This window comes from Manis javanica, chromosome 3, assembly GCF_040802235.1.
Source record: "Manis javanica isolate MJ-LG chromosome 3, MJ_LKY, whole genome shotgun sequence".
In the NCBI taxonomy this organism is placed as follows: domain Eukaryota; kingdom Metazoa; phylum Chordata; class Mammalia; order Pholidota; family Manidae; genus Manis; species Manis javanica.
In genome coordinates, this window is record NC_133158.1 from 118,564,021 (window position 1) to 118,580,601 (window position 16,581).

At 37.8% G+C, this 16,581-nt stretch overlaps 1 protein-coding gene across 23 annotated transcripts in view; it reads right to left on the reverse strand.

The window, feature by feature from the left end:
* The window catches only part of LPP (LIM domain containing preferred translocation partner in lipoma), a 628,839-nt gene that overhangs the window by 107,703 nt on the left and 504,555 nt on the right, over nucleotides 1–16,581 (reverse strand). For all 23 annotated transcript variants that reach the window (XR_012129299.1, XM_073231939.1, XM_073231938.1 and 20 more), the window contains one exon: nucleotides 7,673–7,842. Coding sequence is in view for 22 of the 23 variants with exons in the window: in XM_073231939.1 (XP_073088040.1) it covers nucleotides 7,673–7,842 (170 nt within the window). In the remaining variant the exon portion in view is untranslated. The remainder of the gene's footprint in view (nucleotides 1–7,672; nucleotides 7,843–16,581) is intronic.

Sequence of the window (16,581 nt, forward strand, 5' to 3'; positions counted from 1 at the left end):
TATCAATATAATAAATTCTATTACAATTTTCCTAATATTGTCCTAACACTGCATCATGGAATAATCTGGCATGCTTCATAATGTGGCATTCAATTTGTTAATATTTCATTTAGGATTTCTGCATTGGTAAAAATTAGAGCAGCATAGTTTTCTTTTGGGGGCAACCTAGGTTAGGTATTTTCAACCAGGATCCAACTCGCTTCATAGTAAAATGATTTGGTAATCTTATCTTCTCTTGCTAGGCTCTGAAAGATGAACTGGAGCAGGAATCACTTGTTCTTTAAAGATCTGAAAAATCCTTTCAGTGAAACATCCATGTTTATGAGGTTATTCATGTTTTCTCCTGTACATCAGATTTGCACAGAAAATAGCCTCGTTTATATAACATTTTAAGTGCAATAATTTTCAAATGTCTTCTGGTTTTCCTAAGTTTTGTTTCTATTTTTCTTTCTTGATTATTTTCACTGGATGTTTATTTTATTGTTCTTTCATTCTTTTCATAGAGTCATCTGCTAGACTTAATTCAATTTTTCAGTTTATCAATACTGCCTTTATTTTAGCTATTTCCTTTTTCCTTAGATTGACTGTGTTGTCCTTTTCTAGTTTTTCAGATTGCCTAATATATGGGCAAAGGTTCTTCCAACAATTAACGACCATAGCTACATGTGAAATTCAACTTTGCCTGCATCTCACTCTCATCATTCAGTGTTAGCATCATCACTACTTTCTAAGAATTCTTTAACCCAAGAGTGTGTGTACTTGTTAACCCTTTTATATATTTCTTATCTTAATGTACTGCTATATGCAACTCTGCCAGTCAAGTAGGGACTGTCTAGATTTTCCTTTTAGACCACGAGATGATGTTTTTCTAAATTTTCCATGGAGATTTGAACAGAAGGTATGATCTCTCTGGTTGTATGGATTAAATCAATCATAGTAATCATATTATTCAGCTTCTATAATTGGTTTGTCAAAGGCTGCAAGAAATGTGTTAGACTATAAAAAATACAGTTTTACCATTTTAATCATATTTCATCAATATTTTTGTATTATATATTTCAGTGGAATGATATTTAATGATCAGAGGCTCAGTGCTATTCTTTACGAACTGTAACATTTATCAATAAAATAATGTACTTTGACCCATTTATTAGTTTTGTCCTATATTATACATTGTCTGCTATTAACATTGTAGTTAGTAGGAGATTAATATTCTTTTCTTTTGGTTTGAATTTATTATTATATTTTCCCATACCTTTATTTATTTATTTATTTATTTATTTTTATTTTGGTATCACTAATCTACAATTACATGAAGAACATTATGTTTACTAGGCTCCCCCTTTCACCAAGTCCCCCCCACATACCCCTTCACAGTCACTGTTCATCAGCGTAGTAAGATGCTGTAACCATACCTTTATTTTTAACTTAGTTTTATTGGTTCATTGCTTACCACCAACTTATTTGCTCTGGATTTCCGATACACTGAATTTTGATTAACTTACTTATCTACTGGATTATATCTGAGTCAATTTTTCAGAAAGGGTATGTAGGTGACAAACATTATGTTTGAAACCCATGTGATATTTAAAAAAAGTATTTCTGTAGAAGGCAAAATTTGATATCCTATAATGTAATAAAAGCAAATTAGCAATTAGTATGATTGGTATGAACACACTGTGTATATATGTATGTAAAACACACATACATAGATGTGTGGTTATATCTAAAAACATATACCCATAAACAGTTATACTGAAATAGAAAAGGAGTGGGTGGTAAAATGTAAACTTACAGTAGTTAGATGGGAGAGTTATATATCTTCTTTGTATTTTTTCAGATATTTCTCTGGTGAGCATAGAATAATTAAAATGAGTTTTAAAAAAATTATTACCAGAAGAAAGAATATTCTAAGTTCAATACTACTCTAACATGTCTAAAAATAAGGCAAAAGCCACATCTATAAAATTTAGTTTGGGTTGACCTTTTTTTTTAACTTGACATTATGAGGAAATGGTAATAGAGAAAAAATAATCCAGAAAAAGGAAACCTAGTAATAACCAATGAGATTTCCCATGATTTGTTGGATATGTGGAAGGAGCTGGACTTGAGAAACAGAGCAGGGTCCAGTCTTAGATATGATACTCAGCTCCATGGAACTGGGCAAGCTGGTTTTTCCTAAAATTAAGTTTCTTATTACTAAAAGTGAAGGTAATGATAATTATATCTATTTTTTAGAATCATTAGAGAGTGACACAAGGTTAGAAAAGTACTCTAGCTAAAAGCTAAAGCACTAAACAAATGTTAGTTGTTGCTATTATGATTATTTTTAACCATAAAAAAGGATTTTTGCCTTAAAATCTGAGGCATTTCAGGGAAAGTGCATGTAAATGTTCAAGAAAAATGAGTATTTTGTCAGTAGAAGTTTAGCATGTCAGGTTCTGTAACACTGGCAGGCATGACTTACATGGTTCTCAATTAAAATGTTGGAAATAGAAAGCAATAATCACAGGGGGCTGTCAGCATCTTCATGTTTTTAGGAAGTTGAATTAGTTTCAGGGTGGTCGTATAGATCCAGCAATGAAATGCAAGTTAGAAGAGCAGTCCCTAGTGTTCGTTTTACCTTTTACTTTGAAAATATCAAAGCCACTATAAAATGGGACTACTAATTTCCTCCTTGTCTATTTTCACAAGGTTCTAATAGGTATGATGAAAAGAAATAATAGATGCTCGGAGCATTGTAAAATGCAAGGGGCTGTGCAAATGAGGACATAACTGTTCCTAGTAGTTAGCATAGTTAAATCTCTCCAGGAAATATTGGACAAATGCTCATCTTTCTTGAACTATTCTTCTCCTTCCTAGGAGAATGCTTGTGGGATGATGATGTAACATCAAGGAAAGAAAGTATGTGTGTCTGCATGTGTGTACACATGTGTGTGGGCATGGTGTGAGAGAAAGAAAGAGACAGGCCTTAGAGATGAGAGAGAAGAGGTGGACAATTAAGACAGGAGGGTAGCTCATGTGGACTTTCCAGGTTTAGTCCAAACTCGAGTTCCTTTTCCAATACTCATATAAAGCACTGGCCATAAGTGCTTTTAAAATATTTTATTAGAAGGAACTGAGCATATAAAAGGACAACTGTCCTGAAGAGGTATAAAACCTACCTCTTAATGTAAGTTGAAAAATTTTAAAAATTTAACTGTAGCCATTTAGTGATAAAGGGACAAAGGCCATTAATGCGTTGGTCACTAATGTGTTAACTTTAGGAATCTTGAAGTGTTGAGTCTCCTGTGGAGTTGGCCTCCTGTGTTCTGAGGCCTTTTAATCACTTGGATTTTAACTCTAATAAAAATGTCTGTACCAGCTTCCACTGCTGGAGAGTTAGGAGGTGGATTCGTTCCATTTTGAGTGACAGTCCTGGTTTAGGGGAAGATCCTTGGCTGCCATTTCATAAACAGACCTGAGCAGAGACTCTGATTCACTGTGTCTCTAGACCCAAACTCTTTGGAAATGCTAAGAACACGATTTCTTCTGTAAATCTATATTTACAGGCAAACCTGTCTCATTAAGGGCAAAAGGACACAGAAGGGGGAGGCACTGTTGCTGCCCTTTATATTCATACCAACATAAAAATTTCCTAAGCAAAGCATGAAATTCTTCTATGTCCTCATATTCCTTCTATAACATCTATTTATTTCAGTATTTCCATAGCAACTGCAGCTATGAAATTGCCCCAAACTTAGAGGACTTCTAATTGTATCAGCTTATGCCAAGGGAAAAAGCAATGATAACATTAATAAGATTAAGGTTTTATATTAGTAAATGATTTCATGATGACAAAATATCACACTCATTCATTCCTTCTCTTTGAAGACAAGAAACAAGTTAATATCTCCTTTTAATAAATGAGGATAGTGGCACTTAGAAATTAAGTGACTTACCCAAGGTCACACCAGATGAGCAAGGACTAGAATCAGTATATTCTATTTATATCACTCGATTTCTCAAGGAACCTTAGTGCCCTTCATTTTAATCTGTTCAGTTGATAAAAATCCATAAGAATAATAAAAACTAAGCTTTTAAGAAATCATCAAAGTAGAAAAACATCTTTGATTTTGCTAATTATATAAACTCAAATTAAAATAACTATCACATAACACACTTATTAAATTTATTCACAATAAATATAAATAAACCTCTTCAATAGTAGATAGGGTTATCATTTAATATATGGTCTCATTATTGCTGATGGTTCTGTAATCTGGAAAGATCTTTCTAAAGAAATCTAGCAAAAGTTCTCCAAATTGCTGTAAAGTAGACTTGGTAATATAAATCAAAGAACTGATGCTAAGAAAGTAATTCAAAATAAAATACCATAAAGGTTTTACTCAGTTATTTATAGGCAAGTTATTTATAATATTAAGGCTGGAAAATACCCAGTACCTTTCCAGGGGCAAATGGTTTTAGAAAGTAGTTTGTAAAAACAGTGCAAAACTAAGCAGGTAAGAAGCTGAAAATAAAGGTTATTAACAATGGAAAGTCATATACATATTTATATTCAGTCAATTAATAGAAAATACCAAAGAAAGCATGTAAAAAATTATTGAAGAGAATTACAATGCCTTACAAAATCAACTGCTTCATTACAGCTCTGTACATGCAAGAATTAAGGATTCAAAAGACCATAGGAAAATATGAATAATCACTGAAGCGACAATAAGGATGTAAATGATATAGTTTCCCTCCAAATTATGGAAACATTTAACTTAAGCATGATTTTAAATGACTGATCAATAACTGATTAAGCAAGAATAAATTGAATATTAGATTGGTCTCCTTAGACTCGGAGCATCAAACATGGGTAGTCCTTACACAGAAACAATGAACTAAACCACTATCTTCAATATTATGATTTTATCAATGAAAAAGCAACAGCGAGGGTGCTGCCTGAGGCCCAGGCCTGGGTTTTCTCTGCCTCGTACAGGATGTCTTTTGGACAGCAGTTCCCACCAGTGGGCCGAGTGCCAACCTGGTTGCCTTGGCGGGTGCTTCCTGTCCCGAGGCTTTGGTTCTAAGACAGATGCCCCCAGGCCTAGGCTGTCCATAATACAAACTCTGACTTCAAAACAAACTTGTTTCATTTTGTTCTGTCAGCTTCCCCAGTCCCCCCAAAAGAAAACTCTTTATAAATATCTGATATGGCAGCTTATTGGACCAATGAAAGTCCAGAAGAAATAAAAATAACTAAAGCATCCATCTGAAGACTGGAAGGCTGTGCTGAACTCTGAAATCAAGATTGAACATGGGTCTTTGAGTAAAGCTTGACGGAATTCTGATAAGAATTAAATTACATTTTAGAGTCACCATGGATAGATCTCATTAAAGAAAAATCCTGATTAAAGGTTTTATGGGGAAGAGAAGTCAAAAAGGATGGTAAGAGTCCCCATTATGTGACATCACCCAGCTCTTGCAAGGATGTGATTAAATATTTCCCAGACAGTGTTCCTCGTCATGAGCATAGTACACAAATGGGCAAGCAAAGCCGAAGGCCTCACATCCCGGAGGGTTACTGAGCTCCTGGACCTGAACGAAGAGCGAAACCTGAGGCCACGCACTGTAGAACCCCATGATTCAGCCAGGTTAGACTTTCTTCAGTCTTACTACATACTCAGGAGAGCAAGCAAAGAATTGAAAAATGGCAGAGGGGTGGTCTGATAGGCTAAAACAATTTCCTAAAGCTCAGTGAATCTCATTGCACATGTAAGATTCTCACACTCAGAAATACTAAATGAGCCAGAAATTTTATCAAATTATTTTCAGAGCAGCATTCATTCTACTACCATTCCCTGAGCAAGCCAAGCGTGCTTTACAACGATTGCCTCATTTCATCCTCAGAAGCCTCTGGGAAAAATCCTGCAATCATCCCCATGATATATATGGGGAAACTGAGGCTTAGAAAGATCAAATAACCATCTCAAGGAGACAAGGCATTAAGCAATGGAATCAAATCCAAACCCATGTTCTTCATACCATGTTATATTATTTCCCAATATTTTTCATATGATTCCTAGCTTATAAAGAATAACAAGAAAACCAAAGAAGGCTGCTATGGGAATATAATTAAAATAGCAAGAATCCACAGTGTAGTCCAAAAAAGGATGAACAGAAGAACAAGAGCTACAAAAAATACAGCAGTCTGTAGTCAGTGTAAGGACAAACAGCTGTAGGCGCTTCTAGAGGCTCTGCTGAGGTCACTGTCACAGAGCTGCAGGGAATGGTTTCCTTGTGGGGGGTCTCCGTCACTATCGGTGACAGTTTACACAGTCTGTTTACAAAGACGGGACATTTTGTAAGTTTCTGTTTTGACCAAAGATTTCAAAGACAGATATTTGAAATATTATTATTTCCTAAAGGGGTAAGCTTTTGTTCACAAGATTTTCCCTGATAGACAATTGCTCCTTCCAGATCAACAGGCATTTATGGTGCTCGTGTTTATGCTCTGGACAAACTAAAACTGTGTGGCATCTATGAAGAATATGGGCCAAGGGGTGTGAAGAACTGAATTTAGCCCTGGCTCTGACACTAATGATAGAATCTAAGAGGTCACTCTGCTCCTCTCTGCATCTCTGTATTCTCACTTCTAAAGAGAACAGTTAGACAAATGATCTTCAGATTTTTTTCCCCATAGCACTATAATGATGCTATATGTGTTTTAGCTGCTTTTGGGAGGAAAGTGAAATAAATTCAAACTGCACTCAAGGCTTCTTTTATGTTGAAATGCCTGGGTACTGAGGTCAAACTATGCCTCTCCTGTGAGTTGTCAGAAAACCACTGCTGTTTTCTATTAATGAGTGTTAAACACATTAAAATCATGCAGAAGGATAGCAAAGAAGTTTACTTTAGATTTAAAGAAAAGTTTATGTTCACTCATCAAATCTCTCTATCAGAAGACAGTTTAATGTGTAGATTTAAATAGCTGGGCAAAAAACTAAGTTAGTGTGATTATGAATACTTTAACCCAGATATGTCATTAAAATATAGATATTGTATTAAAAAAAAAAGAACAGGACAAAAAAAAAGCAAGAAAGAAAATAATTATTAGCTCAGTCATCAATACTATTCACTTCCTCTCAAGGTGCTCTATAATAAAGTGTTTATCTGTTTGCATCACTGAAAATTTGCTGGGTAAGTTAGTTAAGAAACCTTTTGGGTAGATAAGAGGTGATTCAAAGGCCCAGGAGTTTGAAAGAAGATTGACAAGTCCAGAGGCCCTGCAACGTTTCCCCATAAATACAAGCAGGTTTTCATGAAAATGCAAGGTAAAACCTAATGACAAGAGGTGTGACTGTGCTACTTGGGAAACCATCTGTTGCTTCAGGAGGAATGTGCTAGCTTGTACATGTATGCCCGGAAGGCACAAGGTGATCAGCTTCTCAGCAGAACACTAACTGACGAGCAGCACCATCCCAACATACCTTTCTGACCTCATACAAACAGGGGACACATGGAAACAATTAAGGCCAGCCAATTCACCCACCCACCCACACCCCCCCACACACACTGAAGCCTGAGGAGAAATAAAATATCTGATGGTGGCATTTTATCTGGAGTGATTGGTATGTTGCCAAAGAAGACACCTTTGCAATATACTGAGGACCAAGTCTGAACTCACGATGTAGCAGGGCTCGCAGTAGGCTTTCTTCTCCACGGCGTAGAAGGGCTGCCCCCGGAGCTTGTTGTTGCAGACAATGCAAGTAAAACAATCCACGTGGAAGACTTGATCCATGGCAGTGCATCCTGTCCCTTCCCCAACTACGTTTTCCCCACAGCGAGCACAACGACCTGAAAGTTAAAAAAAAAAAAAAAAAGGTAGACTGTTAAGAACACAGAGAGGGACACTGTTGGCCCTTCTAGAGAAGCCAGCGATGGGGGGTGGGGATAGAGATTCATAACGTCCCCAGCAGCAAAGGACCACCACTTCTGCCACCATCATGAGCAAGAGTGACAGCATAGTGCCCCCAGCCCCAGGAAGGCTGCCACCATGGGGACTTTACATGAGTCATTTGAGGAGATGATTCTCACAGCCCAAGATCCCAGAGAAAGTGACAGAGCAGAATTCACGTCTCCTGATGTTGAGGCCAGTCTAGGAGTCTTTTCTACCTGGAGAGTCTATACGCTCAGTTAGACTATGAGGGAACAGGCTCCAAATTCAAATTTCAACTCCTTTCACAAAAGCCTGGGTGGTAAAATCTCTGTGTTCAGCTCTCAGGGACAGGTGGATTCAAAGACAGTCCCTTCTGATTACCAGAGAGCTCTGACAGCTAGAAGTGTTTTTTCATACTAGGCCAGAATGCTTCACCCTAACTGCTGCCTAATAGTTCCAGCCCTGTCTCCCAGGGCCTCATGAAACAAGTCTCCTGTCTTATACTTGACACCTTTTAAGATATTACAACTTCTTAGTGTTGCCTCCAAGTCTGTTCATAGTTGGACCATCCCTACATCCTTCAACAGCTCCACACACTGTATGTAGGGTTTTGAGTTCCCCAGGGCCCTTGCTGTCATGCTCCAGCCCAGTGTTCTGTAAACTTTCAGCATTCCTACATTGATTTGTGGGGCATCTGGACAGCATATGAACATAAGGTTTAGGTTTTAAAAAATTCACATTAAGTTTTAAATAATAACAATAAAACATAATTTAGGAAAAACAATTACGTCTGGGAGAGGCATTGTGCTGGTTGCAATCTGTATCTAAATTTGGCTCCATCCTGGGATTCTCAAGCCAGAGGTTAGATCCACATCCAGTTTCCTTTCTTATTCTTAATTTCCACTGAGGGGAAAAAGTCTTCCCAAATTACAGGTCACTGGGAATGCCAACAAGAATCTGTAGGTTTTTACAGATAAGCTATAGCTTATCATATGTGTCAGGCATTTTCTAGGTGCTTTATATATATTAACTCATTGCATATTCACAACTTGTATGATAGGTACTGTTATTATCCCTATTTTACAGATGAGGAAAGAGTTAACTAACTTCAAACCCAAGCACTCTAACTTCAGTGTCTATGGTGTTAACTGCTATACTATCTTGCCTCTGCCTGGTTCTGTGCATCAGGACTAAAACAGAGCTGACATTATGGAGAGATTTTTCACTGAGGACTGCTTTCAGCACTCCATCATGTTGGATTGACAACCATTTCACACCTAAAACTGGGAGGGCTAAATATTTCACCATGGGAGAAAAGAGGCAAATATATTTCTAACTCTCTCCGATTGCATTGGCTCTGAAAAGGATTTCTTTATATTCCATTGCAGGATTTGAATGTATCTTTAAAATGCTGTTCAAACTATGGATTTTTCCCTTAAAGAATAAGAAACATCAAGTGCTGGAAAAGAGTCAAACTTTTGGAAACTGAGCTGCCCCATGATAATTGATATTATTAGGAAGTATGGATAACTTATTCTTGAAATTTGATAAAAGCTCGTGTATAATATTTGTAATAAACTTTGTGGCTTCTTTTCAAAACTTCTATCCAAGGGTTAATTTGTGTCTTTTTATTTTAAGATGTATAACCTTAGATGCTTTAAAATTTTTGAACTTTCACTGCCTTCAGTAACAAAATTGGATTATTTCATATGGTACTGTTTTTGTAAGTATTCAGAAAAAAACTTAATTGTGAGTTTACTAAAAGTTCACAGGGCTATGTTTGCAAATGATGCTGAAATTCTGACAGTTTCATGCCACTGACAACATTTCACAGAAAACCCACTGGGGAATTGCAGGCAAACAGATCACCAGGTCATAAAGTTTTATTTTTAAAGAGTTATCATACTTGATATTCAATTTTTTTTCAACTGCTTGTGTAAAATCATATTAGTCCCAGCATATACAAATTCACCCCAATATTTATATTGGAATCTGGTTCACCAAAATTTACATAGGTAATATTAATCTGAAGTGGTATTTATGGTATTATCTTTATTACCATTTTTTTTCTGCCTTCATTGAATCATATTCAAAATCACTGATCTATTTTGGTGAACTGAATAATATGATATAACAATAATAATGAAAAATGTAGGTTTAGGAGCAGAAAAAGAGTACTAATGACATGAAAATACTCTGAGCTGAATGGCACTGTTATTGAACATTGTTTCAACACACCAATTAACACAGATTTTGTGGTACATGTGCAATCTTTAAGAATGTGATGATTATTAAGAGCATATTTGACTCCTATGAAATTATAATATTACATTTCAAATTTGCTAAATACAGGTCCACAAAATTATTTTTACTTATTACTCTTTCCCTTTCTAGATGCCAAACTGGACTCCTTGATAGTCCATTATGGATTACTAGTGATGTGTGGACCACACTTGGGGAAAAAAAAATGTTCCAGCCAAATATTTTGGACGTGCGGTCATAATGGTTGATGAGACAGTTAGAAGTAGCAATTCTGATCTACACCCTGGCTGGCCCAGAGTGTAATATCTGGAATCTAAGATCCCAAGCCTACATGGGAGAGATCTGGGAGAGAATTTCAATCACTGATTAGAGGAAAGTCAGAGCAGGGCCCCTAAAGGTCAGGCTGAAAAGATAAATTTTGGGATTTTCATTCTATTCAACAGACATTCCCCAGGTATCTACTCTTTGCCAGTGTTACATTCTGTTCCTGTGTGATACAGAGAAGTGTATTAGACAATGTCAGCATCTTTCACAGTCTTTAAAGACTATATACACCCTATAATCACAAGCAAAAATATGCCAAGGGCCACAAAGAAGGTGCTATGGAAACGTGGAAAGATGCTCACATGCGAGAAGCCTCAGGGGAAGTTTTGGGGAGAAAGAGGTGTTCAAGCCCAGCCTTGAAGGAACTTTGACAGCTGGAGATGAAAGAGAGAAAAACATTCTAGTTTTTCTAAAGAGTGAATGAGTGGCTGGGACTACTGGACCCCAAGCCCCTGCAGTGACGTGGTGTTGGCACACAGGCTTTGTCTTCTCAGTGGTGAAAGCAGACTGTATTCATAAGGAACAATCTTCTCCTTTATATTTTGGAAAATATTCTTCCAGAGTGGCTCAGGCTAATATGCTGGACCCAGACATGACCAGATCTGCTGCCTCCCGTATTTTTCCTTTCCTATTCTTGGGAGAAATTGGGGACACTAGGCTCGAGGGCAGTCAGTCTGGCACCTTTAAAATCACAAGCACAGAAAAAGAGTGAAGAACAAAAAATAAAAATAGCCCTACACATCAGCAGGACAGAAAAGGTGTCCGAATGTTCCCTTTTCACATTAACAGAAATTGACAAACTATGTCTTTTAGGGAGAGATTCACAAAAGAAAGCATGGTGTATCCTTGCCTCTTGAGGGGCTTACACCACATGTCATTAAAAACATACCGCAATCCTAATGCCCATCCGTTAGACAAGTACCTCAGAACTTTTAAACAAGAAAAGCTAGGTGAATGGTAACAGACTGGAAGGTATCAGAGCATGAAGGAAACACAGATGATTAGGGGTCATCAGGAAGATCAAGTTCAGACCCAGGGCTGGTCTGAAGAGCTTGCTGGCAAAGCTTAGCAGCGCAACTTAAAAAAAAAAAGAAATCCAATGACAGAGGATCAGACAGCTTAGGGAGAATTTTATCAGTGAATTAAGACACCTGGACAACAACTACAAAAGCTTGTTTGTATTTATGTTGCTTGTTATATATATTGCTTCGTGTCTACTGGGGAGTCAGTCACGGGTTCTGCTTTCTCACCCTGCCTCCTTACCCCTCAACTACTGCAGCCTCTGTGATGTCTCTGAAAGGCTTCCTTTCCACCACACGCCTGCTACTTAAATGGGGCTCTGCTATCTTTCATGGGCTATCACAGTGGCTTCCTGACTGTTCCACCATCTCTGAATGATTTCCTCTTATAAATGAAAAGATTTTATGGATGTCTTAGTATTTGAGCTATATCTGGAAGGTTACATAGAATTTGCACATCTTTAGGAAGGGCATAGGTGGACGGTGACATTACAGCCAAATCAATATGCTGAATTGGAAATGGAGTAGAGGGATATGGGTTTTCAATTTTAGTGACTCCGGTTTTCTCTTAGTAATGTGAGTTTATTTCCTTTATAATGTGAAAAATCATTTTTTAATTAAAAAATATTTTCCTTGTGATTATTGTGCCATTAGTAAATAAGCCATAGACCTTCTTTTGAAAACACTGATTGTTTTTGTGGTGGGACGAAAAAATGTCCTTAGCCATTTGAGAGTTGGTACCATAGTGATTGGGGGTGACATACTCCTAAACTTACACATTATTCTACATCAAAAGTAAAATAGAAAATTTATGCAGACCTCAAGCCAGCTCACATTTGTCTTCACGTCCTCCTTGCTACTTGACTTATAACAGATATTTTAGGCACAAGTAAAATTAATATTCTATCTTTAAATATTATAATGAATTGAAACTTTATATGACCATTGTATGATAAACCAGCTTTTTCTCTTAAGAATCTTCAAAAATCCAAAACAAAGTCCTGTTCCAAAAGATGAATTGATAAGGTTATATCAGGGTAGTGAAATGATGGTCAAGTATTCCTAGAAACAAAGCTTGCTTCAATGTATCCTACATACAGCCACTGGGGTTATCTTCCTAACACACAGCCTCCAAATATCTTCCATAGAAGGGACAAAAAGATAATGGGACGTTTGCCTTCTTTACATGACAGGTCCTGTGACATTCACTCAGGGTTCCAGGGTGATGGTATTTTCTAATCACTGATCCTTTTACGTTATAGAACCCTGCAGCATGAATGAATATAATAAGAGACAACCTGTTTTTTTAAAGTACTTAAATCCTAGCTAGGACAGTGATTTTCAACCTTGCCTATATGTTGGAATCATCTGGGAAACTTTAAAAAAAATATTGATCTCCAGGTCCTAGCTCCAGAGATTCTGATTTCAGTGCTCTGAGGTGGGATGTCCCAGGATTGGAGTTTTTAAAAGCTCTCCAGTTGATTCTGATGTTCAGCCAAGTTGAACCACTGTTGCAAGGGGTGCCTATTTTTGCACTGCTTGTCAAGATAATGGCTGACAAGTTTTGCCCAAATAGGTTTCATCTGTATGCAAAACAGTTTGGGGACAGACTGTTAACAATGACTTAGCTGAAAAAAAGAAATTTATTTTTTCTTAATATATGATGGAAATTTCCAATGTCTTTATCAAGGTCGTGATTGCATGATGGAGATTTTATATGTGTGTGTGTGTGTGTGTGTGTGTGTGTGTGTGTGTGTGTGTGTAAAGCATCACTGCATTCTATGCTTAAAATCAGTGTACTTCAATGTTTGCATATTTGATGAAAATAATAATAATAAATTCTATACTGTGATTCTGAAATACAAATCATAATACATTGCTTTCACAACAAGACTTACCCTTCCAGTGCTGTCTCTTCATGCCTTAGTTTGAAGAGTTTTCAAAGGCTTTTGACTCATTGATAACACACCTGAGCAGAATCAGCTAAGTTCTCATGAAATATTTTGCTAGCATTGGGCAAGAGAAAGCAATTCCCATATATGAATTTGAAGCACTCCAAAGAATATTCTTCTTTTGGATTATAAATGAATTTATCATCTGGCACTGCTACAAGTCTTGGATAACACAGAATCTATGAAGAATGTCAACTGACAGCCATTTAAGGTGGTATCACATATCATACATCAAATTAAGTTTTTACTATTTTCTTGGACTCTGCCTTCAAATAATGTAGAGACATACAGTGTCCTATGCTTAGTGCTATTTAGCTCTGTGAATATTGGAATCCCTATTACACTTTAGAAGCAGACAGTAGGATACGTCCAGTTTGTTGTTCTGTTTGTGTATATGTAAGTGCATTATACTACTTCACTCTGCAGTTGCTCAGATGAGCTTGCAGAGATGTTTGCAGATTCAGTGGGGACTTGGATGGGAAATGGGAGGTGGCAATGGCTGTTCCCCTCTCTCTTCCCTATACACACCTGCACACACTCTCTCATGTGCACACAGACACATGGGAAAAGGAGCAATGACTGTGATGGCACTGGGGCCAGTGGTAGACATATGAAGCTTTCCGAGAGACACAAAGTAAGAACTATTTTGGTGCCAAGTAAGAGATTATGCTAAGGTAAGGAAATAAACAATATAATACAAAATAAAACAAACCAACCCCAAAATTGTCAGAGAAAGCAGCTCAGGAGTGGACAAAGACCTGGGTCACAAACCTGATGAGATAAAGTGAAGGCTGAGTGACCTACCAATAAAAGGAAGTCACTGTGAAGTCTAACCATGAGGTGATGCATTTACAGATGTATACTGGCTCAGACGGGACCTTTAGGTAAGGAGGAAAATTGGGAGGGGGAGTCAGACATAGGGTTGGAGAAATAAGCATGTCCCACTGATTAAAATACACTGCATTGTGAAGAAGAGTAACAGAAATGTAAAGGACAATTATTGTGTTTTCCCCTGTGCCACATACTGCCCAAATACACTCTCTCATTTAGCCCTATCAACCTTTAGATATTTTTCTTTGATAAATAAGAAACAAGGTTCAGTCATTAGGCTAAGGTCTCAAAGGTAGAATGAGGTGCGGTTGGGACTGTAACCAGGTCACACTTTCAAAGCTCATCTTCTTAATCAGCACGTGTTGTTATATGAAGACATTTTACTGTTCAGTCATAATCCTGATGTCTTCAGCCCTGCCTGGGAGCGGGGCCCATGTCTACTCCCAGGGAGAAAAGAGCCAGTACAGTGTCACATCTCCAGCTCCAAGCCTCAGGAGTGCTCAGTGAATGTCAGGTCTGCTGCAGATGGGAAATCAGTACAGGTAAGGGTCCTTCAGAGAAGATCTTGAAGTGGTGGACCTCAAAGTCTGGCTTTCCTACCAGCTACACTTTTTAAAAATACTGATGCCCATGCCTTACTTCCTGAGATTCTGACTTATTTGGCCATGGGGTATGGGGGGCTGTAAAAAATAATGTGTGTCTGAGAACAATTGCCCTAAAGGAACTGTGTGTCTATGTGTCACACAAAGCACAGTTTGTTCTGGAGAACTGTTACAAGGCCATGACAACTAGGACCAAAAGCCCTGGCCCTACAGAGCTACATCCTAGGAAATGGCACTGCTGGGCTGACAGAGGCAGGGAACTGGTACCATGTGCCCAGCCATCTCTAAACTAACACACACAAGCAGAGTAATAAGGGCAATCACTTTCCGGCAACTTCCATTCTTAGGAAAAGCAGAACAAATGAAGGCAAAAATCAGAGAGCAACAACAATAAGCAAAACCAAAGACAACACTGCCTTGAAGTTGGGGATGTAATACATGGTACCCTCTAAACAAAGTTATACATAACGCCCTAAAGGAACTCAGACAGAACTGTGAGTCTTGCCTGTTTACTCACTAGCTATGGGAACCTGGACATGTTTCCTAAATTTTCTGAGCCTGAGATCCCTTGTTTTCAAAACAAGCAACTAAGCAGATTTTCTCAAGGGACACATGGTCTTCATTGAGTCATCTACCCAGCCATTCTGTCACCCCCTCAACAAATATGCTTATTGAGTCTCTGTCCTGTGCCAAGTCCTGAGCACAGTGGTAATCTTTTCTCAGCCTCTATAAAAAGGAGATGGCGATGACTGCCTTAGCTGCCTGGCCATGAAGTTCAGTGAGGTGGCAAAGGGCCTAGAACAGGACCTGCTTCGTCCTCCCACCACCTATAGGGCAGCTTCAAAATGAAGAGCTCACTACAACTAGGACTAGAGAGCTGGAAACTCTGGCTCTCCTGTAAAGATGAAAGCCCATGTGGGGATAAGGTGAGACAGCTACGTAAGATTTATATGTAGCAGTGTTGCTCACAGAACTTACTGCTAGAAATCCAATCCCAAACCTAAAAAATACTGGTGGGCCCCAGAGTGACGACAACAGTCACTGTTTATTCAGCGCTTGTTAATTCCTGAACATTGGTTTAACCATCTAAATGTATGATCTCATATAATGTTTTCCACAACCTGTGATACAGATCCTGTGTCCATTAGAGTTGAAGAAATGGCAGCCTAGCGGGATTAAGTAACTTGTCTAAGGCCACAGAGGTAAATATTGAAGCTGGAATTGGGGCCCAGGCAGTCTGGCTTTAGAGCCCACTTAACTTGCCCTCAGACTTGGCTTACTACTCAAAACAAAATTCCTAAACACATCCGGCCTGGCAAGAAGCTTGTACAAACCTTACAACTTCCCTGACAGGGATACTGGTATCTATTTTGTCTAAAGCAAGATTTCTATTCACTTTAATTTTTACACATGTAAAATTACACGTGTTATTTTCATATTCCCACTCTTAATTTAGTCTAATCTTCTGCATTTAAAGTTCATTCCATGATCGATCTGTTGATAGGAAAAAAATCAGTATTTCCTAATACAGTCACAATTGCTACTGCAATAATTATTTTTGACTTATGATTCAAATCTGCTCTTTGGTATTTCTCATGGGAATATGTAATTCCCTCTAGCTCCACTCAAAGCTGAAAATATTTTATATTTGCCCACTTACTTTTAAT